Source organism: Nesoenas mayeri (genome assembly GCF_963082525.1).
Source record: "Nesoenas mayeri genome assembly, chromosome: 2".
Lineage (NCBI taxonomy): Eukaryota > Metazoa > Chordata > Aves > Columbiformes > Columbidae > Nesoenas > Nesoenas mayeri.
Genome location: NC_137543.1, coordinates 114,397,020 through 114,424,846, shown reverse-complemented (window position 1 = coordinate 114,424,846; position 27,827 = coordinate 114,397,020). Strand labels below are relative to the sequence as shown.

The 27,827-nt window shown below is 38.7% G+C and overlaps 1 protein-coding gene across 2 annotated transcripts in view; it reads left to right on the top strand.

The window, feature by feature from the left end:
• SEPTIN7 (septin 7) overlaps positions 1-27,827 on the top strand; it is a 63,119-nt gene that overhangs the window by 22,389 nt on the left and 12,903 nt on the right. For both annotated transcript variants that reach the window (XM_080339907.1, XM_080339906.1), the window contains exons 2-7: positions 12,924-13,030; positions 20,148-20,248; positions 20,831-20,965; positions 23,909-24,026; positions 25,788-25,880; positions 27,093-27,189. In XM_080339907.1, the coding sequence (XP_080196033.1) occupies positions 12,924-13,030; positions 20,148-20,248; positions 20,831-20,965; positions 23,909-24,026; positions 25,788-25,880; positions 27,093-27,189 (651 nt within the window). The remainder of the gene's footprint in view (positions 1-12,923; positions 13,031-20,147; positions 20,249-20,830; positions 20,966-23,908; positions 24,027-25,787; positions 25,881-27,092; positions 27,190-27,827) is intronic.

Sequence of the window (27,827 nt, the reverse complement as noted above, 5' to 3'; positions counted from 1 at the left end):
CATGTAAAAAGCAGTTAACCTGGAACGCACACTGTAAAGAGGAAGTTTATTGTGGTTGATTATGGTAAGTTTATTTTTGGAAGGAATATTCTTGGGAGAGCGGAGGGCTTATTGATGTACACTGTAATACAGCTCAGTGCAGCAGAGGTTTTTGCTGAAGTCTGGATCTTGCCTAAAACCATTTTCCACAGCTTTCTGATTGATTTTTCTGTAGCACAATTTCACTCCGGCATAATTAGGTGCTGGGGTGATTAATACTGCTCTCCTCGTTTGATCCTCAGTTTGAGACTCTCTTCCTCGCTTTCCCTCTGGCCAGCCTGCGTGGCTTAAGTACTTCACTGTTGAGAAGTTTTGTTCAAAACCATCGTAAATTGGGGCTGCCTGTGTATTGCTGTTATTTTCAGATATAGCTAGCAGTTTATTTTTCAATTTTATTCCAACTTCTTTGTCCTTTTTGAAGACTTTCCAACTTTATCTTCTCTCGATTCCCCTCATCCTGACCCTAGGTCTTCTGTTGCTTTTTGTCCTCTGCTTGCATGCTGGTTTTCCTTCTGATCAGTATCAATGTTTGAGACACCTTACAGTGCAATGTAGCTACTGAATGCACTGGCTTCTTCCTTGTCATTCCCTGTTTTTTAAGCTGCTTCATTTAGGCCTCCATTTTTGTGATCTTGACTTGGCTGTTGTCTTTCCCTTTGCTTTTGAGAACCAAGTTCCCAATAACACTCTGGATATCCGAGTCCAAAAAAACTTGCTCTGTTTTTTTCATCATAGTAAGTTTGGACAATAACTGATGTTACTGAAACTGTAAAAGCCCGCTTCCCTCTTAACAATGACCTATTTTAGCCATAGCATTTGGAAACATCTAGGAAGAATCCAGACTTCCATCTTCCTTTTCAAAAAATATTATAATCAATGCAAATTCTTTGGCAGTCGCTGCCTTAGCCATGACTCTGTTTTGCAGTTCTTTACCTCATCTGGCTTATTTTATTTTATTTTATTTTATTATTTTATTTTCCTCAATACTAGTGAATTTCTTTGACATGGTTCTTTTTCCACTGACCAATCTGATGTGGCAAACCATCTTTTTCTAGTCCTACTTAGATCATTTTAGTGTCAGTAGGGCTTAAAGTTACCAGCTGTGACCAGCTTAAGGTTACCACTGGAAAATAACTAGAGCTGCTGTCTCCAAGATCACTGGTTCCTTTGAGAGGTTTCCCATTGGAACATGGCAAGGATGATTAGTGTCACAGATGTTAATGGATAAAACACTGTACAGAAAACCACTTTTTTTAGTGTGGCACTGGAGTCAGTATTGGACTTATTTATTTGAAGGTTTTTTTTTCCTAGCTTTCTGATAATTGCAAATCATTAAAAACTGTAAAATTTCAATGAGTATTTTAATGTCAATATTGTGTGCTGGTGCAGCTATTTTCCCAAACCAGATTAATGGTGACTTTTAGGAAAATAAGACGTGAGTACTTTTTGTTGCTGGGTGGAAAGGGGGAAAACCAACTTGAAGGATTTTCTTGCTTTAATGAACAACAGAACAAAGTGAAGGGGAAGATATTAAACCATGCGTTTCATATGTGGTCAACCTCTTTTTGACTAGTTTTTCTGTGGAGCTTTTTTAAAATGTTTCTTCTGTTTTTTATAGTTTCTAAAATTCCCTTTTCATACTGTTTCTTAATATAACAGGCAACCTTTTGAAGATACTTGAATGGGGAAGTTTGGTTGATGTAGAGGGTGTCACTTGTGTAAATAGGAGTGTGGAAATTATTCTCCGTCATTTTTAAGTACTTGAAGAGGCTTACTAGCTTCAGTGGCATTTATGAAGTGTTGTTTTGGTTTAATTAGGAAAAACTGTGGTCCAGCAATAACAGCTGTTCCTCTAGACTGAAGTTCAGTTTTTAACCTGGCGTAAGTCTGTCCTGCTGCTGAAAGAACTAATAGCGCTTGGCCCAAATTGGATTAGTGTGCAAATCCAGCTGGACAGTTTTCTGGAGCTGCAAGGAAGGTTAGTCTTCAGTCCATTTGTGGCATGGCAAAAGAAAAATCTTGTGTCAGCACAAAGAGGGGGTGGCATGGAGGCTGGGATTTCTTGTTTTTTTGGTGACAGTACTCGTTGATATGACAGTGATTAGGCATTTGTTTCAGCCACTTGTCAAAATTAGCCTTGGTTGCACTAAAATAATGCTTGCTTTTGGCTAAAAATCTTCCACTTTGTTACTGTTGGCTATATTGTGGTGTTTGTAATGAAGGATCTATTAATATGTTTATGTCCGAGATACCTTTCCTTAAGACTTATATAGTTGGAGGAGCAGCTTATCCTCTGGGTGCCTTCATACTAAGAGTACTAAATGAAGCTGTGCACAAGTCAGTCTTGTAGGATCTAAATGAAAAATATTCCTATGTTTAAAAGTTGTTTGTGGATTCTGTATGTGTCTGTAATTTTTGAGAGCTCAGAGGAAGAGCACAATGTATGGCACCGCTCTGCTGAAGTCATGCATCATATCAGCTGATGTTAATGGACGCATAACTCTACACTTCGACGAGATGCTTTTTGAGTTGACTGTTCTTTGAAGCCCTGGTTGTTGCAGCTGCCCAATGTGGTCTGGGATGAAGGAAAGTCTTTGTTCCTTGGCTTAAAAGAACAACTTAAAGTTTTGGAAATGACACATCATTTAGCAAACATACAGCCTTGGCTTTAAATCAATTGTTTAGGATGTGTGTTTCAAATGAAACATTTGTGGGGTATGTCTGTATGTATTTTTCAAATGAAAATTATTATTAAATTGGGAGGTTTCATGTATGTTAAATTGTAAATAAAACAATACGTGTTAATTAGATGTATCCTGTTTGGATATCCATGCATCACTGAAGCTTTTCATATTTTTTTGTAGTCTTATTAGTAGAATTATTATTTCAGTATGAACAAGTCTATTATGTACCACTTTCAACACAAACTTGAATAGGAGTCTGACAGCTACTCAAGTTCTTAAAGATGGAACGTGGGGAGTGGGAAGCACTTTTTGCTGTGGGAGAGTAACATGAGACTCTTTCAATTCAGATTTTGAAGTTCAGATAAAATGAAAATCCATAGTACTGCAAAGGTGGAATCCTCATATTCTAATGTATGGAATGTAGAAATTACTAGAATATTTTATGTGCTACTAACACTACAAAAGGAAGCAGCTTTAAAATTCAAGGTAAACCAGAGCCTTAGAGGAACATAAATATTGAAGTAGGAGATGAGGCGAGATTTTATGACATTTCGTATTAAAGAGACTAATTTAAAGGGATACCATTACACTGTACTGGAGGAGAAATTGTAAGATTTCTTTATTTTTGTAGGTCTTGGAGGTATACAGTGCTGACAAAAAAGCAGAATATATGCAGAGCTGCTAATTTAGAGGAAACTGAGTATTGACAAGTATTTATTCACCACTTTTCTGCTACATCAGTGCCAGGCATAGCAGAAATGAATAGCTGACCACTCAGCAGATGTTGAGAGAAAAAAGAGGATGTCAGATTTTCGCTAACTTACCAAGTCAGTATTTTTTTTCTCACATTGCTTTTGACTGAATGATTTAAGAGTTTATGTGAGAGAATATTTCAAGAATTATTTTTTTAATTTCTTTTGCCTGTAGTTGTTGTTATATCATCCTTACCTTCTGTAAAGGACAAGCCTGTGACTTACCCGGTCCTGCGTTCTTGGCTCCGGGCTGTGTCCTCCCGAGCTGGCAGGAGCTCCAGAAGGAGCCCTGGTCCACCTGCCATGTCTGTCCTTCACACTCATCTGCTGCGATACAGCAAGCTCACTGAACAGGTCTTAGGATTTCACCTTATCATCAGACCTATCAATTTTCCTTTCAGCTTTGTAAATATATACTTCTGTTGTTGGCTACAAAAGCAGCTCAGTTTCCCAATAAGTAACTGCTAGAAAACTAAATACTGGTTGCAGCAGTTTGGAAGCAGTGGCTTAGCACTTGAGCAGAATGGTTCTTCTCACCATCTTAAAAAGTAGGTAGTCTTGGCAACACAAGATAATTCCAACCTATGTCAGCCTTTGTTAGAGATAAAATACCCATTTTTGAGATTACGGTAGAATCTGTCTCATGGAAACAAAAGCGTGTAACCACCCTTATGTAATTGAGGTATCAAATTTGTGCATTTTGCCAAGGTTGCCGAGAAGTGGCAGCAGCGTATCCAGCAGAGCACATCTCATGATCCTTTTTGTTCCTTGTTTGACTAACACTAGACCAAATATTGAGAAGCAGAATTATGCTAACTTGCAGATGGCATTGGCCTAACTTTTCATTCCTTATTGGCCCAAAATAATATCAGCGGGGTAAATCTGCAGAATTCTGTCAAGATATCTACAAGTTTCTCTTGACACTTTTGCCAGTGAAGTGTCTCATCCTAACAAAGTTTCCTTTGTGCTGCCTGAAATAACAAGTGCTTCCAAAGACATTATGGAGAGAAGGCATGAAGAGGTAAGGTATAAGGTGTTGAAAGAAATTTTGACTAGTGTTTGAAATCTTCTGAGTTCAGTCCTCTAACAGATTTTTTTGCACTGGTTTAATAGCAGAATGTCCCACCTGGGATATTTTGAGAGTGTTCAACACTCGCTTCCAGTAGGTTTTATTGAGTTAAAGCATAAATTTTCAAGGGAAGAGGTCATGCAGTGTTGAGTAAGTCAATCTAGGTGCTCTCTGTAGAGTTATGTAGAGACTCATTAGTTTCCATGTACAAAAATAATTTTCTTTTTTGTACTTTTGAGATTTTCTGTGATACTCATGCCTTAGATGTATCAGTTGTTGGTTTGTTGTTGTTTGTTTGGTTTGGTTGTTTTTGGCTAATATCCTGCTTAATGTCCTTCACCTTTCTCTCCTTTTGGTTGAGTAGTTACAATACTACTTGTTCTTAAGTATAACGTGAGTAATGCAAGCTGTACTGTCTTTAAGGTGTTGACCCTGTATCTGTACTAAGTATTTTAGTCTTAAAGATTAAGGAAGCCCAATCACACTTTTGTTTTCTCATCAGCATGTAGATAGCTGTGTGGGTGTTATTTCTGCCCAAGTAATGAAAGATCCTACTGTGACTAATAATCCGTGATGTGTTGGTTAATATACCTTTCAATTGCAAGTCAGCAAAATGTTAAAAAATATGTACTAGAAAACATGTACAATTTGTTGTCTGTAGTAATACATAGGTAACAAATTTCATGTTCCTGTCTTCTTTCTCTCTCTCTCTCTTTATTTTAATTAAGGTAATTGGGGAATTTAATCAATTATATTTGTCACTTTTTCTCCAGAGAGCAGGTCCAGCTCTGCAGCTTTCTCTGGACAGATAAATCTTACAGACCAAGCAGTGGTGGTCTCAGTTATATATTTTTTTAGGAGCACCCTCCTTTAGCATCTTTCACAACAGTGTTTGTTCCTTTTTCGTTTTGAAGAAATATGTTTGGGTTTTTTTTCTGCACTTGGGAAGGCTTTTCTAAAGCTTTGCCTTGCTTAAAGCCTGTAAAAATACAAGGTCCATGCTGGTTATGGGGTTTAACCACAGGAGATTTGTTGTCCTGGAGCTCTGCAGCTTCTGTCATTTCCCATTGAATCCCTTAACCCAGTTCTTTCACGGATAGCTTGTGCATTCAGATTTTCTATGTAGGTCAGTTTTGACAACTTCTTGTTGCTTGTAATGTCTCTGAAGCCGCATTACAGTATGACTACAGCTCGATCAGATATAAGAGTTTGCTTTTAACTAATGCAGAAAACAAAGTGAGGTAAGCTTTGGCAAGCCTGGGCTGCAGCCGCTAATTGCATACCTGTAATTCCATGCAAGTTTGGATGCTGTATCCCAGGTTGTCACATTTCAGCTGTTGTTGGTCCTAGATATTGGTGGACTAATGCTGTGGGGTATTTTTTCATCTGCAGACATGTTGGAGAACTAAAAACGAGGAGAAAGTTGTGATTTTCGTTCCTTGGTTTTACTAGACTAGAGCTTTTTTTCTTTAAATGCTGGCAACTTGCTTGCTTTGCCTCATGTTGGATTAAGTAAGATATCCTATTTTAAATGGCTGCTTTGCAGATATGCTGTTTATCAAGAGTAAACTCTGTATACATAATTAAAATAAATGTGACTTTCTTTGTGAAGTGCCACAAATTCTTGTGAGTTGTTGGTGGTTGTTTTCCTGCAGAGAAGAAGCCTGGTTTTAAATGCAGATTTTTTGCATTTACCCTTTCCTCTTATTGGAAACCTGTGGATTTGACTTCCTCATCTGTCCGGTGTCTATTTTCCCTCATTTTCCCATTCTCAAGCACCTCATGCCCTGGTTTCCTGGATCACTTCTTGCCTCATCATGCCGCATTATGAATTCTAGCGCAAGTGGTGGGTTGGGAGTTGGGGACCATTTCTCTTGGCAGCAGCCAAAATCTCACCTGTGGAGTTAAGACATTGTTTCGTGGCCATGTTAATCTGTCAGCTGTAGACAGCTAGAACTGCCTCTGCTTTGAGGGGAAATAATATTACTTGGAAAATGCTACCTAGAATTTGTTACAATCTTCTGAAGTACTTCTCTTCCCTGCTTTTAATGGCTTTTCTGAATTGTTTAAATGACATCTGTGACAAGAATGATATGCCAAGAGTCTGACTTCAGTTATTGCACTTCAAATTTAAATTCTGCTCTCTTTAAGAAAGCTGATGAAATTGTCTTATTGTGTCCTGAATGCTGAAATTTTATTGCTGTTGATACATCTGCTGATGGCAAAAGTGACTTCATGGCTGGTAGACTTCCCTGTCACTCTGTTTTCATAGGATCAGCTTTGTGGTTCTAACAGATGTTCCTTCCATAATTTATGTTCCAAATTCAAGTTGTGCAGCTTTGGTTTTCTTTCTTTTTGTAAATGTCAGTAACATACAAAGTTGAACTTTTTGCAGGATTTCACATGACACTATCCCACCTGGAGCTGTAGATATGTGGGAGCAGCTGTGTAGCATGGTGCTGCTCCCACCCCTCCTCCTGATGGGTTTCATTTGAGTGTTCTTGTATGTTTATTGAAATGTTGGTTTGTATTTTGTAGAGTGCTGAAGGCAGGAACTAGCCTTTACGAAAGCTTCTAAAATCAGAAGTAAAATTAAAAGCATTTTGTAGACTCTGTGGTCATGTATAATCACGTGGCAGAGCATCATTCCCCCTCAGTGAGAGTTCCATCATACCATTTGGTGTAGTTCAGGCTCCTTGATTATCCATGTAGCTTCTCTTCTGTATAAAAGCAAAAAACTCTGTGTGACAGTGCCATCAAAGCTGCAGGTGCTGTCGTGCACATAAACTGTGAATTGGACAAGGATGAAGGAAGATGAAATGCATTATTTTTATGCCTTCTGACAAGCCTTTTACCCCTTTTTGAGCCACCAACATCAAACTGATGGGATTGTATTTTAAGCAAAAGCTGTCACAATAATTAGAATTTAGAAAATTGAAAAAATCCGCGGAAAAAATGGCTCACCTGCTAAAAATAAAATGTGCTTTGATATAAACATTCTGTGTATGTAAGTTGTGGAGAAGTGCAGGATTTTTTTGTTGAATTTATCTCTTTGTAATAACTTGGGGCTATCAAATGCACAAAAAAATCTCTGCCCCCTCACATCAGAGAAGAAACATATTTTTGGATGTCTTCATTCTGATTACCTTCTCTCACCCACCAGAGCTGTTAGCACTTAATGCACTTTCTGAATCTTCAATTCCTACCACTTTCATTTAATAGGTAAAGCGATAGAGACTGAGTCCTCTTCTTGGTGACAATACACGAGGCAATTTAACTGAAGTGTCAGTTTACGATGCTGCGATCACCAAAAGTGTTTTCCTTGCAGTTGGGTTGTTCCTTGGCAGTCTTGTAATCCCACCTGGGGCTTGGGAAAGCATCTTCAAATTCCTGAGCACAGGTATCACCTGCCATCACGTTCCCAGTGGTGCAATTGATTGTCATGGGGCATGAGCATGAAATACTGTTCGACTGGTACGTGGCCAATTGTTAGTGAAGACTAGAGAAACTTCTGGTGATTTCTGCAAGAGGACTTTCTTTCCTACTTAATGAAAAGGTAGGAAATAAAACACAGAGAGAGCACACTGAGGATGTTCACTATTGGGTGGTGATCTTGATCACTTGATGTGTCTCATGAGCTCTCACTTGAGGTTGCAAATCTAAGAATGTAAGCCATGCTTCTAAGTTCAAGGCTTTGATTTTTAGCAAACAAGATCCTAAGAATACGAGAAAATCACAGCAGAAAAATGATCCTGGATTTTCAGAGTGATGTGGTATCTAGAAGATGTAGTGTGGTGCATCGTCAGGAAATGTAATACATGAATGAGAAAATAGCAGCCTCCAATAGGAGTTACATAAAAAGCTGGAAACGGAGTTGCACTGAACTGCTTCTGCATTTCTGCTGTAGGTATTTGAATAGGAATGGCGGAGGCTGAAAAGTTGGAGGAGGTTGGAAATATGCCACATTTTCAACGTGCCACTACAATGAACAGTGAGAAAAGCAGCATCAATATGATTTAACAAGTCACTTCTATTATCATAGGGAGGAGATCCTCGCAGTTCAAGTTTTTGTAGTAGTAAAGTTGTAACAAGAGCTGATGGATAGAAGTCAAACTGAAAAAAGACCCCATGTATTCAACACTTGTAACTTGGGTAGATTCTCTAACTGGTTATCACAGGTGAGGATTTCTGATTCATTGACAGGGAGTGATTTGGAAATGAAGGTGAAAGACTGATGTATTTCAGTTAAGAACAAACTGAGTTACTTATTTTTTCTCTCATCTCTGGAATGCTGCTTTCCCCTGACTCCCATGGATTGCTCTTCATTGTTTCAATCTTTTAATTGTTAATTCTCTGTACGTATCTGCTTTAATAATATTCTGGAGACAATTTACCATGGTTTGCAAATCATTCCAGTGGTTTTCAGTGGTCTCTTCTGACCCTGAAAAATGTGTTTGAGATATAAAAGCTGAATATATTGGGGTACTGGTGTGTTGTGTTTTTTCCTGATGTGCGTTTGGTTTTGGTTGGTCATTTTGTTGGTTTTTTTGTTAGGTTTTTTTTCCCTCTCTTCTCATATTGCAGCTAGTGATGCCTGTGTAGTGAGAAAAAGGGATGTACTTGATCAGTGCTTTGCTCATAGAAGAAGAAATTTTGCTATCCAAGGTTAATTTTAAATGATGTACTGTGGTACATCTGTATAGAGATGCTAATTGTCAATGGGTAATTGTTAACCTAAGTGTATAAGAAAAGCTACAATATTTGTACAGCTGTTTAGAAATTCATAGGCTTGAGAAGAGTTGGAACTTCTCCTGGTCCCCCTAAGGGCTGACAAGAGATTCTGTCATTTGCAAGACTGACAGGAGTATGTTAGTAATTACATGCTTACTTCTACCAAGAAAAGTGTTCAGCTCCATGTATTTAAATGTGACCATAAAAGAAAAATAGCTGGAGAAAATGTTGACATTTTAAACCACCAATTTCCTATAAACATGAGACACAAAATATTGAAGAAAAAGAACCATATATTTGTTTGGAAGACCATGAAGTGTATATGAAACATGTAGTGGGAAAGTGAGGGCAAGGTAAAAGGAGTAGGTGGATACCAAAAAATAATTGAAGTCTTGGATTCAGGTTTACCCTGCAAAGTCAAAATATTTTTTTCTTTGCTTTTTTGAAACAAAATATTTCATGCTGAAAACAGGAGCCACGGGGTATTTCTAAAAACCCCTCACTCTAAATCAGGCAGCTGCATCATGATGCATTGAGTGATTGGAGTTTATTACTGCTGGAATGGTTCTATTCCATTCCATTTTATGCCACTTCATGTAATGGTGAAAGGACAAAATCTCTTTAGACATGCTTACTGAGAGTGGGAAGATGAATTCTATTTGAGATGTGTCTCTTTTCATGTTAAGGAAACATAAATGTCACTTGTTTTCCTTGTTCTCTTTTGTGTTTGTTATACTAATAGCCCATTGCATCCTTGGAAGCTGCCTTCCCAGTCTTTCCAGTAGGGAATACTTTCAGATGAATTTGAGTTGAGCAGGGTTCTTTATGGGAAGAACAAAGGGTTTTGTTTGGTCCATGCGTTATTTTTGGTGGTGTGGTTTGTTTTTTTTTTTTTTTTTCCTTACTATATTTCTAGCAAAGATCAGAATATTGTAATGTGTCCAAAAAGGCTACTGGAATTGTTCAGATACACTTGATTTCTCTAATTCTGCTTTCCCTGTAGAGACGTTTCTGTTTGATTACAGTGGAAGCACCCTGACTCCCGATAGTGCAGGACTGAATGTTCCAGTGATGGTTTTACCTACAGTTTCAGTGTAATTGTTTTATTTGATATTATACCCTTTCACTACCATCATAGGTGTTGACTGTTACATGGTCTAAGACAACTGCATTGATGATTGGTGTATTGATGCACACCTTTACATCTAAGACCTCAATTACTGGTAGCAGTTAAGCAGTTTAATTGTTACAGTCTGCACTGGCTGATTAAAGTTAGCGTGGGTGTGAGTACCTAGGAGGCTGGACACCTTTGCGAACAAGGTGATGCACAGATATCCTTAGTATTCTTGTCTTACCACTAATTTCAGCTCAAAACTACTTTCTGATCCTTGCCGCTGTAAGGGGGTGAGGCAGGGAACAAACCTAAAATCTATCAGGGCTTAATGCTTCAGCAGTTCAGGAGCTACTTGGTATGGAGTGCCACAGCTGCAGGAATCCTTTAGGCAGACCTGCTGGTTCTCCATCACATTCTTTCAAAGCTGAAAATCTTATTTCCATATGTTGCATTTCAATGGCAACTTGACAAGCACTGTGATTTTTGGGAGAAGTGGTGTTTCTCGTGTTTTCCACTTCAAGTTCTGCAGCATATTAAGACCAGCAATAACCCTAATGAAAGGGAGAAGCAGCAACGATCCCTTTTGTACATAGAAGTAGAATCTGCTACAGAAATAATTTTTCATTAGTGCGGTAGAGAGCCTTTTGCAAGATTATGGTAAAAAACGCTACGTTTACTGAAGGGATATAAATTGCATATTGCAAAATCTGGGCCTTCCTCTTGAGGGGTTCAGTAGGGTGGATAGAAAACTCTTCAGTTAACTGGAATGATACGTGCATGTTGAGCAGAGTTGTGAGATGGTGACATAGGTTAAGCTTTAAACCAGCTGCAGCTATGAGGCTGAAAAGCTGTGCTTTTCAGAAGCTCCTTTCTGTTGCAAATTTGGCAGGGAAGCCTCTCAGCTGCAGCCGACTCAGCCCTAAAGTAGAACATGAGTCCCTTACAGTCAGGCGCTTTTATGCACTGTATTTACCGCCTAGTTCTGAAATGTCTGATGCATCTGACCGCAGAGAAAGGCAAAATCTGCAGCGGTAGTGACGAAATGCTTGTTGGCAAGCCTGTCCCTTCTGGTTCACACACAGCTGTTGTGTTGGGGGTTGCATTCCTAGCACTGCTGTCTGGAGGTTATGATGGGAATATCACTCTCCTTGTTCCTTGGCTGCCGCAGCCCCTCTGCCTGCAGCACGGGGCAGCTCATCTGTCGGGCAGGCCGGGCTTTGGAGAATGAACGCTACTAATAGCGTAGGCAGCCTGCGGGAGCTCTGGTTGCAATGTTTTATCAGCTGCTAATCCCTTTACGGTATCGCTAATCAGATTGCACCACTCGGTGCTGCAGAGGCTTTGAGCTACACCGCTGTAACCGAGACGGCTGATGTGCGTAAGCCAGCTTGTGTATGAAATCGAGCTGGCTATTACAGTGGAGACAAGGTCTTGTCTGCTGAGGTTCCTAACGACTTTTTGTAACTCTCAATTGTTTGCATTAATCCAGGACATGCACCTCAAGGCAAGTTGTGAAACTTTGAGTTTTGGTCTTTAAATCAACCAGTATTCGTTTAGGCATGGGGAGGATTAGTGGGTTAGTTTTTGTTTTTTGTTGTTTTCAAAGCATGGGGGCAGAGCATCTCATTCTTCTCACCTGGTAAGAGTATGTCACCAACACTTTGCACCTAAATTCATTACTTTAAGAGCGAATTTCTATGTGACTGTTCCTGTTTAGGTCAATGTACTAACAGCACTGCATATGAAAACTTAAATAGAAAGTATCACTTTGGTTTCCTTTTTTCATAGTGTGAATTGTCCAGTTGAAGTAGTTTCTTTACAATAGAAAACTGAGGAAAAGACTTGCCTTTTAAAATACTCTAATAAGCAGTTGATCTGAAATTCTTGCTCCTGTCTCTGTAGAACTGGCAATAGGGGTAATTTTTGCTATGGGAATTGTAACTGTATTTGCTCGGATTGCCATGGCAGTGGTGTTTCCAGATGCTTTAGCAGGGCTGACTTATTGTTGCTCGTGAACAAATTACCAAAATAAACCCAAACAAAATGCAACCCCCCTTCCATGCCCAATGAACAACAAAATTCCCAGGCAAACCACAGAGTTCTGGAACTGCATTTTGTTGGGTTTTGTCCCCCCCCGCCCCTGGCAAGAAGACCTTCAAATAATAGTTGAAATAAAGGAGATGGGTTAGTCTGCTTTGGCATCGTGATAGGAAGTTAATACTAGGAAGACATACTGTTTATAAACTTCAACATGTGGCAATCTGATCTTTGTGTCTTGTAATGGGAGTGATGGACAAGTGCTAAGTGTGTTCAGTACTTAATAGGATCAGAAAAATGAACGTCTATAGAATCCAGCAGTGACACTTTCATTTGCAAGGTTTTCCTTGAAGTTGGAAAAGATTAGATTCTTAAAGGCCGAGAGTGCAGTAAGTGTTTTCAGGTAGTATGTTTCAAGAGTAATGAACTACAGATCTAAATGTATATACTCTGTGTGATACCTGTGGTTTTACTGAAACTGTTCTGTTTTCTTCTAGGTGAATCTGGACTGGGAAAATCAACATTAATCAACTCATTATTCTTAACAGAATTGTATTCCCCAGAGTATCCAGGTCCTTCTCACAGAATTAAAAAGACTGTACAGGTATGTCTGGGTAAAAAACCTGCAACTTGAAGGATGTAACTTGCAATTTAGTAATGTAAGGGGATACGGTTGTCACATAAGCACCTGTATTTCAAATAAATTTAGCCAGGATTTGAGCCACTAAGAAATATTCTGTATGTCTTTCAGGATAGCTTAGCTACACAAAACTTTCAGGTTATGGAGCTTGTAGCCTGTTGAAGTGTGGGAACCCTGAAGTGAAGTACTTTGTGTGCTACATGTACTTTGGAAACATCACATGGGTGCAGTCGTGCTTAGAAATGGAATGGTTTTTTATCAATTAAAGTATTGAGTACATCTGTAGCAACAGTAGATGTGTACTAAAGCCCCTATGGCAGGGTTTGAGATGCTGGATATTAGAGGATTTTACATAAGTGCAAGGACATAATGTTTAAAAGTATCCAACAGTCTTCTGCAACCTGTATCCTTTGTCGTACTACTCCCCCCGCCTGTTGTCAATTATTCTGAAACATATCTGGGACCAGGGTGAACCTGGCTGATTTTAAGCACTAGACTTATATAGGCAGAGAAGATGTTCCTTCAAGTACCTGATACAACTGAAATATTTAGCCAGACTGAAAAACTGAACTTGATCCATTTGATTTGTGTTACAATTTCCTACTGAGAAATTATATTTTCTCTCAAGAAAAGGAGCATGCTTTTTGTATTACAAAATATGAAAATCTCAGACCACTTCAGCTGTGGCTGAAGTGACTGTGCAAGTATAGAGTTGTCGAAGTGATTAAGCCTTGTGCTGAGTTAGGAGGATTATACAAGGTGCCAAGCAGAAGCTGTAAAATTGGATGCTTTATTTTATTCAATGAGGTCAAATAACTGTGCTCCAGTGCTATGATCCACTGACCTTGGTGTTTTGTGGCAGTTTTGATTTGTTTTTGTTAGAGGTTTTGGGTAAGGATTTTTCTAATCTAATCTCAGAACACTGAATAATTAACAGAGGACCAGGAAAAAGTTAGTTATGCTCGTACTAAGAAGGTGAATGACATTGCTTGTCAGTTAGCTCACCATCAAAGTCTTTAAATGCATTTATTGCAGGATAAATATTTTTTTTTTAATTTGAAAGAAAGATTTTTAACATGCTGAGTTTGATTAACAATGTAGGTAAATTCCTCTAAGCCTTGGTCATTCTATTAGGATATTTTATCAGTTGAATGTAAAACCAAAGTGACTCTGACAAAGTAGACTTAAATATTGTTAGTGGGGCATTAGCCCGTTATTTGAATTGAAAGGGTTGAATTTATGTACCTATTTCAAAGACATGTGAAGTCAGATGGAAAAGGTGTGCAAATAGTTAAGGTCTGATATACTGTACTTATTAATCAGTGAATGTTAGAAAACGAAGTAGAAGGGTGACTTCATTTTTATTTAAAGAGAGACTTAGCGTGATTTCATTACTGTTAATCACACACTGGTTTAGCTGAAACTAAACCAATTCAGGCTATTTTCATTAAATTACAATTTAAATAATCATGGATTGGATCCTCTGTCATTAGAAGATCTTTATTTAAATTGGGAGAAATCATATGTAAAATTTACACACAAACTAACAAACAAACAAAAACTAAACCAAAACACACACAAAAAACCCTAACAAAAAACCAGAAACCAAACAAGCAAAAAAACCCAACCAACAAAAACCACAAATAAACACCAAGACATCTTTCAAAGATAACTCCTTCCAACTCTGGCTAAAGGTGGATCAGTGTAAGAAAAATGAAATTAAAACTCTGTGTGTGTGGTGTAGCTTTTGGAATCTGAGTTAAGTACTTTCATCGGTTAGGTGGCAAGATTAGATGGTCTGTTCATCCTGACCATTTGAGTTCATCAGAGATGGTTTGATTTTTATTGATTTGCTGGTTAAAGAAAAGCCCCCATACTTTTCAGGAAGCTTCACTTAAATGCTTATTTTTAAGGCATGTAAACTTTAAGGGCAGGGGAAGCACTTGATCAGTGCCCTGGCTCAAAAGCTGTTGCTTTTGTCCTTAATTCCACCATGTGGGCTAAAGCCTGAGGGTGACCAAGAGCAAAAGCTAGCCAAAACTATTTTCAGAAGCAAATTGGGGTCTCTCATGACTTAGGAAATAATATGATTGAAATTAAATATATTTAAAGACCACCTTCCCTCATAGAAACTATTGCTTACTTTATCTAATAAGTGGTTTGTTTCTTTTTTTTTGTTTGAGTATACTTGCAGTGCAGCATTGCTTTGATTTCAATTACTTCTGGTGATGAATGATAAGTTAGTAAGTGTAGCACTTTAAAAAGGAAACTGAAACTGTCTTATTTCTGTGTCAGTGTCTGAGACTAAAACTATTTCTACCTACAACCTTGAAAATTATGTGTGCTAGAAACTATGCATATGATGTAGACGTGATTCCAGTCAAATATGAAACTGAAGAATTAACAGTTGGAGCTGCTGTTTGGATCCATGGAGTTTGTGCTTTTTGCCAGAGTAAGCTTTTTTAAGTTGAAGATGTCAAGAGTTTTGCAGGGTAGAGATGAGACGGATCACCCTGAGCATCCTAAAATCTTGGTGGTAGTAATCGCCTACTTTTATATGGTGGGAATAATTTATTGGTCAGGAATTGCATAAGAGAGTCTCACATAGATTAATACAAACTGTGGTTTGGGCTTGAAAACAATGAGTTTGAAGTTTTGTGGGCCAAGTCCTTTGTATTAATTTAATGGAAAACGCAGAAAAACAGTTCATAGTGACTTGATGTCAGATGAACTCAAAGGAGCTTCCTCAGAAAAAGATGAGTATGAAATCTCTTTTCTCTGGTCATTATTTGACTCTCTTAAATGGAGTTTGGTAAGGGCTTGTTTAATTCTTTACAAGTAGTCAAGCTGTGACGAGCATCACGACATGAATGCAGCGAAGTGACTGCCAAGGAGCCCTGTGTGACCCAGCTGACTGGAGTGCATGGGAAAATGGCCATTTGGAGGAGACATTTAATCAAAAGCTTTAAATTCCAAGACTTGAACTAATGCTTTCCCTGAATCCATTGGGAATACTTGTAAATCAGATGATAGGATGCAGTTGGATGCTTAACTGTGAATGACACTAGTTTACAGGGATTTTTCTGGATCTGTTCCAGATGTTGCTGCCTTCTGTGCCTTTGACCATGTATGGACACATCCCCTTAAGTTAGAAAAATGCAGCTTTACAGAGGCTTTATGGCAGTTTTTTCAACTACCGTTTCTACAGCTTACAATGTATGGTGGATATGGTCTGATTTCCCACAACAGGAGCAGAGGACATTTAGTTTGATCAACTCATGTTTCTTATTCTGTAGGTTTTTGAAAACCCTGACCTGATAGCAAGATACCTACATGACTTTATGAAAAGTAAGAATAAACTTGAATCCTTACCTTCCAGTAAGGTATCAGAACTGTCTGCAGTGATTCATTTACCACAGGCCATTTGATAGAAGGTGACTGTATAAATTCAGCCACACTTAGATTCTACAAGCATACAGAATCAGGAAAAATGTTTGGCGTGACATGTCTTGAGGATCTTCTGACCTTCCTTTTCCTTTGTTATAAACACGGGTTCAAGATAATGTTTTATTAATCGCTTCTTTTGTAAAAGCATTCCGCTGTGAGTGCTTAATAATTTAAATGTTCTTGCTGGGAATTTTTGTGCTGGAGAATAAAGCTGATACCTTGTAGCACTTGGCAAGAGTACAGTAACATTATCATTTCTAGTACTTTGGATGTGCTACGGGTTTCTTATACTTCCAAGAGAGCTTGGTTATAGGAGGGTTCTGTGGCCGCTGTGTGCAAGATAGCAAAAAGAATGTGAGGAATCAGAAGTTAATCTCCTGTGTACTGAAGCTTGTGAGTAGTAAACTCTTGGCTGAGTTGACTGTGTGGCTGGGGATTACTCTCTTGAGTTCTGGCACTGATGGTGTGCAAGAAAATTTCTCCATAGAACTCTTAAGGGGGGAAAAATGCATTCACCACAATTAAACTAAGTTTTTAAAGCACTGTGTGTATTCCTACGTTCTCATGGCTTTGGACTGGACACTTCTGGAAGGATGGGAGTTGTACAGTTAGTGAAGGGGTAACTTGGTGGTATCTTAGGCTGGTGGATGTGTTGGTTTTGGTATTGCTTTTTGGGTTTTTAAGTTTTGTTTGTTTGTTTTTGTTTTAAACTTCCTAACCTTATAGTAAGGCTTGCTTGCATTGGGTTTGCATGGCAAGGTTTTGGTAGTGGTGGGACTACAGGGGCTGTTTCTGTGAGAAAAGCTGCTAGGAGCTTCCCCCCGTGTCTGACAGAGACAGTGCTGTCTGGCTCCAAGATGGATCTGCTGCTGGCCAAGGCTGAGCCTGTCAGTCATGGTGGTAGCACCTCTGGGATAACATAGTTGAGAGGGGGGGAAAAATCAACACAACTGCAGTTGGAAGAGAGGAGTGAGAATGTGTGAGAGAAACAGCTGCAAGGTCAGTGAAGAAGGAGGGGCAGGAGGTGCTCCAGGTGCTGGAGCAGAGGTTCCCCTGCAGACCGTGGTACAGACCATGGTGAGGCCGGCTGTCCCCTTGCAGCCCGTGGAGGTCCACAGTGGAGCAGAGATCCACCTCCAGCCTATGCAGGACCCCATGCTGGTGCAGGACAATGCCCAAAGGAGACTGTGACCCTGTGGGAAGCCAGTGCTAGAGTTGGCTCCTGGTAGGACCTGTGAAACCCATGGAGAGAGGAGCCCAGGGTGGAGAAGGTTTGCTGGCAGGACTTATAACCTTGTGGGGGACCCACATTGGAACAGTCTTTTCCTGAAGGACTGCACCTCATGGAAGGGGCCCACACTGGAGCAGTTAGTGAAGAACTGCAGCCTGTGGAGAAGTTCATGGAGGACTGTCTCCTGGGAGAGGGGCCCCAGGCTGGAGCAAGGGAAGGGTGTGAGAAGTCCTTCTCTGAGGAGGGAGTGGCAGAGACAATGTGTGATAAACTTACTGCATTCCCCATCCCCCTGCACTGCTGGGTGGAGGAGGCGGAGAAATTGGGAGTAAAGTTAAGCCTGGAAAGAAGGGAGGGGTGGGGAGAAGCTGTTTTTAAGATTCAGTTTATTTCTCGTTACCCTACTCTGATTTGATTGGTAACAGATTTTTTTTCCCCTGAGTCGAGTCTGTTTTGCCCATGACAGTAACTGGTGAGCAATCTCTCCCTGTCCTTATCTTGACCCACAAGCTTTTTGTTCTACTTTTCTCTCCCCTACTCAGCTGAGGAGAGGAGTAATAGAGTAGCTTTGGTGGGTATCCAGCAAGGGTTAACCCAACACTCTGCTCAAGTAAGCAATTGAATTGGCTGGCCTTGAAGTCCACCCAAACCTGGCTTCTGCTGTGACTGGCATCCAGATAGCCCAGTGTTGAGGACTCTTGTTTTGTGAAGCTGCCTTACTGGTGGTGTTTGGGTTTTTTGGTCTGTTGGGTGAGGAACCAGTTCATGACAACTCCATGCTGTAGACAGCCATAGTATAGTTGAGTTAATTGTTTGAGTCCTAGTAGCTAAAGAGATGGATCTGGCTCAGATAGGCTCCATACTGATGAGTAGATAAAAATAGCATCCTGCATACTCAGGAGTGAAATATAGAGCTTTCTTTGCAGTCAGTTACTGTTCTCTGTGTTTCTATATATTCATTCCTGAATCGGAATCAATGTTTTGCTTGTGCAAGAGGTATGTAGTTTGACTTTCTGCAGAGTGGTAATTTATCTTGTAGACTTACATTGCATCACATAACCAGTCATTTCAAAGTGTTTGCAGGAATGTTCAGGTGTGGCTGTGTGTCTGTTTCACCCGTGTAACTAGGGATGTGCAAGCACTTAAGCAGCATTGATACAATCTCTCTCAAATCTTGAGCTGGCCAAAAGACCATCCAGATAGGATTTATTATCCAAGTTTCTACTCTCTCTGAAAGTTCACTACTGAATGTGCATGCAGTTGTGCACCTAGTTAAATGTAACTTTATTTTCTTTCCCCAGTTAGGGTTCAGGAGGCTTAAGAAAGGTTAAGCAATGAGCAGTAAAGTGGCATCGTTGTCTTCCAGCTTGTATGTGACTCTGAATGGCTCACAGGACTGATTTCTTGAATCTGTATCTAGCAAAGGGTGTTAATAGTATTTTAATAGAAATTGTCTTAATATCAGGGGAAAAACAAACCAAAAACCAAACAACTATGCTTAAATGTTTGAGCAATTGGAAGGAGCCAACACGCTAACATGAGTTTGTAATTTCTTACTGTCATGGATCAGACTGGCTGGTGTGTCAGTGGTGCCCAGGACTTTCTCAGGCACGTACCCCTGACATGGGCATCATCAATAGTTATGGAGATACTAGTAGGAAGAAGGGGGCGGCAGTCCATTTGCTCTTTAGCTTAAACTTTCAGCATCAGGATGTGCTCAATCTGTCTGACATGCTGACTGGGCTGCGCTGCGGATGGGTGGTCACGGCGGGAGGGACGCGTTCCCACGCCCAGCCCTTGCGTCACGCCTGGTGCTGCTGCAGCTGCCTCCCGAGCCAGGTTTCCATCGCTGCCCTGGGCTCGCAGGAGCCCAATCCATTATGGTCACGTGAGGCCTGGCTCAGCAGTTTGCAGCTGGATTGTGTTACCTTCAACAGGAAACCATCACTTGCTCTCTGATTCCTTTCCAAAGCATTGTATTAGCTGAAGAATAAATGTATTATTTAAAGCACCTTAGCAGGACTAGAAGTGTAGTATCCAAGGTGCTTGGGGAGATGATTAGTTCTGAAAACCCTAATTATCTTTCAAGTGACCCAAGTTCAAGTATAATGCTTGGTTTATGGGGCTGTCTGGATATCTCAGATTATTTTTTTTTATTATCCTATATACTTAGCAGAGTTATTTTATCACTGACTTTATTTAAATTATGACCTTTTTTCCTTTTGGAAATAATTATTATGAAATTATTGTGATTTTAGAAGCAAAAGGCAGACTCAGTATCCCTCTGAAGCAGTAAAGTTAGCAATTCTTTGTCAGATGTTTTATTCCTTGAATGCTTTTCCCAGTGTTTAAGATGGGTGATTAAATTGTTGAAAATTTAATCTTACCTTATCAATTTTACAGGTTGAGCAGTCAAAAGTTTTAATCAAAGAGGGTGGTGTTCAGTTACTACTTACAATAGTTGACACACCAGGATTTGGAGATGCTGTGGATAATAGTAATTGGTAAGACATTCTTTGTGTGTTCTCCCGCAATAATTCTGAATTGTATTTTGCGTGTGTGTGTGAGATATAATACCTTGTGATTTTTTTTTTTGTCAATGCAAATTTTGATCTTCAGTTAAAATATCAACACTTCTAAACTTGTCAGTTAGCTGAAAACTTTAACTACTGCAGTTCCAAGTACCTTTATAATTCAATTGAATTGTTGTCAGCTTTTCCCTTTAAAGTGAATGGAGCATTTGCCTCTTTGTCCACACATGCAACATGCAGAACTGACTTCATTGCTGTCACAAGATGTGACCACTAAAGCATATTCCTTTGGCCGCTGTTCTTAAGTGTTCTATTTAATGCTATTAAAATGAAGGTAATTGTGTTTTAAAGGGTTTTTCAGTGAACTCACAGATTGTATCTTCAGAGCTGTGTAACTTGGTTTTATGTTGAAGAGCTGGTCACTTAAAATGTGCTATATGCTCTTAATTAAAAAAAAAGCCATGGGGAAGTAGTGTACACCTATTTCTTAGCACAGACAGACTTTTTTACATCAATGATATAACTTACAGGTTTTTATTCATGTAACCTCTGCAGTTGGCAGCCAGTTATCGACTACATTGACAGTAAATTTGAGGACTACCTGAATGCAGAGTCTCGAGTGAACAGACGTCAGATGCCAGATAACAGAGTGCAGTGTTGTTTATACTTCATTGCTCCTTCAGGACATGGGTTCGTATGAGTGTATTTTATGTTTCCTTTCTCTGTCTCTTATCTCTGATAAATATTCAAGTGTGTCGTTCTTGGTTGTGTAAAGTTGCAAATAGGATTTTCTAACAGCCTGTGGACCATGCTTAATTTCAAGATGAGCTTACTTGAGCTTGTCAGATGTCAACAAGCCAGACAAGTAATAAGTTAGAACACCAGAAAACATGATTGTACTTTAATTACATACAATAAAAATAGTGTTAGAACAGTTAAAAATACACGTGTTCACACGTTTGTCATCTATGTCATTTGTTCACACACTCCTGTTTAGAAGGAGAAACTGGTTCATGCTTCCAGTAACAGGATTTTTTCCTTCTGCTCTTCATCCCTTCTTCTAATTTCAATGATAAATTGAAGATGGGAAGTTCTGTGCATCTTTATACTCATGTCTTAATTCACTTGAGCTGTAATCCTTTGTCTAGTGACAATTCCACTACACATATTCTGGATTTTTTTCCAATTATTATGCAGTGTTCCACCCCTGCTTAGTTTTTAACTTGATCAGACTTCTATCTAGTGGTAGGCAGAGAGAACTGCATTTTCAGAGTGTGTTAGATACTGATTGACTATATCTGGAATTGGTTCCTGAGCATTTTATCTCTGTAGTATAACTGATTAAATTTGTCAGAGACTCCTAAGTGATACCTTCAAAACCAGAAGGAGAAGATAAGCAGTCTCTTGTATTGTATGAGACAAAAGTAGTATAACTTGTTGAAGGTAATAATGAAGGAATTCTGAGGAGTATTCTTCAGGCAGTGAAAAATGTCCACTTATTACACTCAGCTTCTTTAGCTAGCTTTGCAATGTTTCTCATAATTTTGAACTAGACAGACTTCTCAAATTTGGAAAGAAATACTGGGAGTTGGAGAAGTGTTTTTCTTCTATAGACTTGACTTAACCGAACATTTTGTTGTTGTTCAACATGCATGTTTGTAATGTCAGTTTTGCTGAACATGCATTTTAATTTTAAATGAAAACACTTGAGTCTTTGGCATATACTGTTTTACTAGTGTGGAAAATCAAAATGTCATTTCAATAAAGGGAAAAGGATCCATTTCTTGTGTTAGTGAATATTTTCTGAGCTAAATAACAGATTCTGCAAAATGCATTTGTCTTCCTTCACACCCCACACTTCCCTGTTACCTGTTAAAACTTGCTAAACCAGTGGGAGGTACTAATTGTTCATAAGGAAAAACAGAGGTAAAGCTTCACATAAATTAACTTTTGGTCATGTAAATTTGTGAGGTAAAAGCTGGAAAAGTATGTTCCTTGTACAGGTCTTTCATGTTGTTTGTGGAGAAAAGTGTAAAGTTGAGCTAGATTTGCATAATGTCTCTCGATTACTGGAATAAATACTTGGAATTGTCATGAACAGGACAAGAAGAAATGGCAGCAAGTTGCACCAAGGGAGGTTTAGATGGGATATTAGGAAAATTTATACACTGAAAGGCTGGAACAGGCTGCCCAGGGGAGTGGTGAAGTCAGCATCCCTGGAGGTGTTTAAAAGATGTGCAGATGAGGTTCTTAGGGACATGGTTTAGTGGTGGACTTGGCAGTGTTAGGTTAATGGTCTTAAAGATCTTTTCCAACCTAAACGATTCTAGTATTTAACACATCCTACCATTTTTAGCTGGTATCCCCACAAATATCTGAACTGATGGCTTAGTTTGTGTGGGGATAAAGAGAGAGAGAGTGAAGGGGTGTGAGGAGACTCCCAGGTGAGTGAGTGGGGTCATAATGAATTGTAGACTCTTTCTGCAGTTCTGGGATCTTTATGTAAAGGCTCCTGCTCCAGTCTCGACTGTAAACTCCAGCCCTTGAGGTGAGCACTGTTGTTGTTCTGAACTATTCTGCTTTGGCAACTGCCCTTCAAGCTGTGATGCCCTGGAGTAGCTTTTTGAAGCGAGGAGAGGGAAGGCATCTGAAGGCAAATGGATAGCCAGACCGGTGCTCTTAGTCTAGATGTGCATTCATGTTAGCTATTTAATGGAAACATGTTGAAAAGCTGAGAAGTTCAGTGGCAGATGGAAAATGTTAAAGTGAAGTTAAATATGTGTTCTATAATGTTTTCTTTATTCTTTTATATATGTTTTGGAGAAGCAGCTAAATTTGAGTACCAAATGAATCTGGTTTTAATGTTCCTAATTCTAATTTATTTTATATGAGAAATAATCTTGCTAAATCCTTTAAGCGAATCCTTTAAGCCTGAGTAAACTTGCTGTAATTCTGAGGCATGAATGCATCAAAACCTCTGTGGCTTTACTTTAGCAAGCAGGAAATGTTGACCACTTTGATCCACATCAATGGTTTTATATACCCATATGGTGCGTGTTTTAGTTTTCATGTCATTGTCATCCACTTTCACAATGGTCTTTTTGTTATCCATAGTGATTTAGAGATGGGATATTTCTACTTCATTTGTACCCAGGCCACAGAGTTTACTGTCTTAGCAATGTAATGTATAAAAAAGACCTCACAGCCCACTCTCAGGAAGAAGCATACAAATAAACATGAGTTTCAGAAACTGAAACTGTGTATTTGAACAGATTTGAATGGAATCACATCTGTAAACTCTTACTAGTCAGGCTTTAAATGGAACTGGCTTCCAGCAAATGGCATGAGCTTTACTATCTTCATAGGAGCATTCTTATCACGTGCTTAAATAGTGTAATTTCAGCTAGCAGAAGTCTCACAACTGCTAGTAATATTCCTTTACAACTTATTTTTCTGGTATTATACAAACCGGGGGATTTCTTATAGCAGTTGCAGGTAGCCTTTGGAATTTCATTCAAGCATCTATCACCCATAAATCATTACCTTAAGAGTAGTTGTCAGGACAAATCTCAAGTCATTTGTACATTCTTGTTTAATGACTATAAATTGCAAAGCTCTAATGCTGTCTTTCAGACTTAAGCCTTTGGATATAGAGTTTATGAAGCGCCTGCATGAAAAAGTGAATATCATTCCACTTATTGCCAAAGCAGACACACTTACACCTGAGGAATGCCAACAGTTTAAAAAACAGGTGAGATGAAAGATTGATATTTACAACATGGGATAATTTAGTAAGTTGATCCCTATGGAAATGATGAGATTTAACTTCTTACATGCAAAGTTTAAACCCTGAAGCAACAACTTGAGACAGCAAAGCTAAGTAATTTATATCTCTAGATTTAATTATATTTCTTGGTGAAATAATCTTGTTTCTGTCCTCAGGGGAAGAGTTTTCAAGTGTAGCATGATTCTTGGCAAGTGAAATAATTCACTGCTGAGATAAAAATCAGTAAGGAAGGAAGGGAGCTTTCAAGATTTAGGTGCCTAACAGAAGTTGTGTGTTTAAAAAAACAAAAAAAAAAAGGTATTTAACAGTATTACAGTATTATTGATTGTATTGTGGTATTGACTTTCATGTTGATGTGCTATATTTCTTAAAGATGCCTCAGGTATTAGGTGAGAATCAGTATACCTGTTGTTCGGTCGTGGGCTGTGGTAATGCATTTTAAAGATGGTGAGATAATTCTAACATTGATACAAGTGATACAATTGCTTTGTGCTTGTAGAATAAATTGGGTACTAGTGTCTCCAAGTGGCTTATGTTTTATTTCAACTACATGCTGTATTGTATAAAGAGGATAAGGAGGACCCAAAAGAGAACAAGACAAGGCATGAAGTTTGAACTGTGTCCAGTCTTACTTTAGAAGAACACAGGTTCTGAAAAGAAGGTGGCACTAAGAGATGCTGTATGCAAAGCTCTTGATTTAAGAATAGAAATTAAAGGACATTTTCTGCCTTGGAGAAGCTTAAGCAAGGTGCTATAGACCTGAAGTCTGTTTTGGTTGCATTTCACAGGGCTTTCTTGATGTAAAGAGGGGAAAAACAGTAGAACGCAGAATATTTCTTAAAATGTAAGCAGCTTTATCAATAAGTTGGTGTTAAATAGGGGAGACTTTCCCAAATCAAATGTTGAAAATAAGTCTTTGGATGAATTGGAAACTTTTAAGTTCTTGTTCTTGTAAGATTGCAAACCCATGAACCAGAAATATTCCCCAGGGCTCTGGAGTGTAGCTTGTCAGCTAAATGGCCTAATGCTTTTCCATTCTAAAATTCTGGAAAACTAATCAGCATGTTTTTAAAAATACCCTTCAGACAAATCAAGCGCCAAAACAGTAGAGTCTCGTTTTTTTATTACGCTGTCAGTTATTCTTAAATTTTCATTAGTGCTTGCAAATATTTTTCAACACAACTAACCAGTAGTGTCAGTCTGCCAGTCACAAGCTCTATTAAAGTAGGCAGGTGATCCTGCTTCAAGCAACTGCTGCTCAGGTGAGCTAGAAACAGAAAAGAAAAGGAGTGACAGCAGTAGCTATTGTGGGAACTCAAAGGGCTGAAGTATGCCTGCAGTTATCTATTCAAATATTTTTTTTTGAGAGAGACTCAGTTGTGTGATTGATCTGAGAATTTAAGCTGTCTCATATTCGTTTTTGCATGTGCAATTAGAATTCCCATTAGCGTAAATCTCTGTTTGCCCTCTTGTAGAAAACTGATGTTCATTTTTGCTGCCTTGTGTTGATGGACAATATTCTGTCAGCTGTGAGGCTCTGGCTCATAATCCCTTGTAGTCACCTGATGGCGTTAAAGATGTACAAGTTTTATGATGGAGCTTGGTCACCTTGCTATGCAAAGATTTTGCATATGAAACAAAAGGATGGACAATCTGATGGCAGCAAGAAGGGAAGTTATTACAAAGTATGAATTCGTCCGACAAATAACATGTTTTTGGTTTTAGATAATGAAAGAAATCCAAGAACATAAAATTAAAATATATGAATTTCCAGAAACGGATGATGAAGAAGAAAATAAGATTGTTAAAAAGATAAAGGTAAATTATTTTCCTTTGAAAAACTACCTACTGGTTGGGGAGGGTAGAGAGTGTAAAGCTTTTTTGTCATTAATGAAGAGCCCACCAATATGTGTAGAAGATAAAAATTGGATGTAAAACTGTTTTGAGAGTCACTGTTCCTCAGCAGGGGCAATGGATGACAGTCTTAGGTGACTTGAGTACTTTAATGGCTAAAATTCAGAATTAGAGCACTAGATCATGTGCTTATTTAATAAACTATTAAAAGATCACTTCCTTTTTATTCCAGCCCTATTTGACTTTTATCCACCTACCACATTTTGTTTGATTCTGATCCTTGAGGGACGCAAAGGTTCTCTTTCAGGCAGAGGTGGGCAGTGGCACAGAGTCTGTGTGTTACAGCTAAAAGCTGTCTGACGAATTGATATACTGAAACCTTAATGGAGACAAATGACTAAAGAAAATCCAAAGGGCTGTCAGGCAGTTGAAAGGCTTTTTTTTTGTTTACTCATGTTTTTTGGCTGTTGTTTTATGTTGGAGTCCATCTTGTATATGCTCCTTGAGCATTGCTTCTGTTTATTCAGTAGCTTTAACAGCCTGTAAGAGCTTTTAAATTTTTTTTCTTACTGTGGGAATCGCTTAGGATGGATACACACAAATAGCACAAACAGAAGATATTCTGGGCCTGAGCCTAAAGGAGAAGAGCAGAATAAAAGCCAGGACAATAATCCAAAATACTTAGTACACTGTTCCTTTCAGCTACTTGAAGCTGCTCTTGGCTCTTTTGTTGCTTGTTATACTGGATGGATTTTTGGTTCAGCTGAAAACAAAAAATTGATGTAGTTACTTGCAAACCTTTGAAAACTGGGTACAAAATCCAGTCAAAGTAACAGTCCTGTAGCCAGTGGGAATATGAGTTGATAAATAATTACTGTGCAATCAGTTAAATAGGAAGTGGTTTGACTGTTGCTTAGCTTACTGAGTAACAGTAACGTCTGTTTCTTAACTAAATTTACAGACTACAACAGTGTAAGGAATTTAAAAGGGGTGCGTGTATATATATGCCATTAAAGTAAACAGAGGTCAGTAAACAACTATTCTTGCACTTCAGATAAGCTGCATTTTGCAGTGTTATAGCACTGAGGAGCTTACATCAAGTTTATACATGGCCATGCTTTCAGTATCATTTGGCAGAAGAAATTTTTATTCTAAAAGTGACACTTTCTCTTGCAGGACCGTTTACCTCTTGCTGTGGTAGGTAGTAATACGATCATTGAAGTCAATGGCAAGAGAGTGAGAGGAAGGCAGTACCCATGGGGTGTTGCAGAAGGTAAGGCTTTCCCATTATTTTTATCCATTTAAAACTAACCAGACACTAGTCGGTATTTGAAATGTTTGTAATGCTTAATTTGGAATGTGCTTTGGCCTGGAGATGTATTGTTTGTTATTTATTATTATTTATGCCATTTTGTTGTTCTGACAGTGTTGGAACAAGGTAAAGGTTCAGTAACAATAAACTTTGCAAGCAGATTCCTGTTGAAGCCTCACTGAGGAGTTGTAAAACCTGTAGTAACTTACTAGAGTTGATGATGAGGCTTAGATTTACAACTGTTTGCTAGCATTCTTCTTGTAATTTTGTTCATATAAAACCTATGTTTCTTAAATTCTTCTTTCTAAAGTGTTCACATGATAAATGTTAATTTGGTCAGCTTGACTAGCATAAATTCAGTTTAGAGTTTCTGGAAGAATTTTTTCTTTTTCCCCAAAAATATATGAGTATTAATTGCTGGGGTATAGCAACGGGAAGGTAACTGGGTTAACTGGTTGGCAATGAATTGAATACTTCTGATAGTGGCTTCTTTTGTGGTGAGGTTTTTTGTGTTTTTTTTTTCTTTTTAATTTATTTAAAACTTACTTTATGCTATTATAGAGACGTAAAGACAATTGCATGATGTTCTTTGTGCTTTA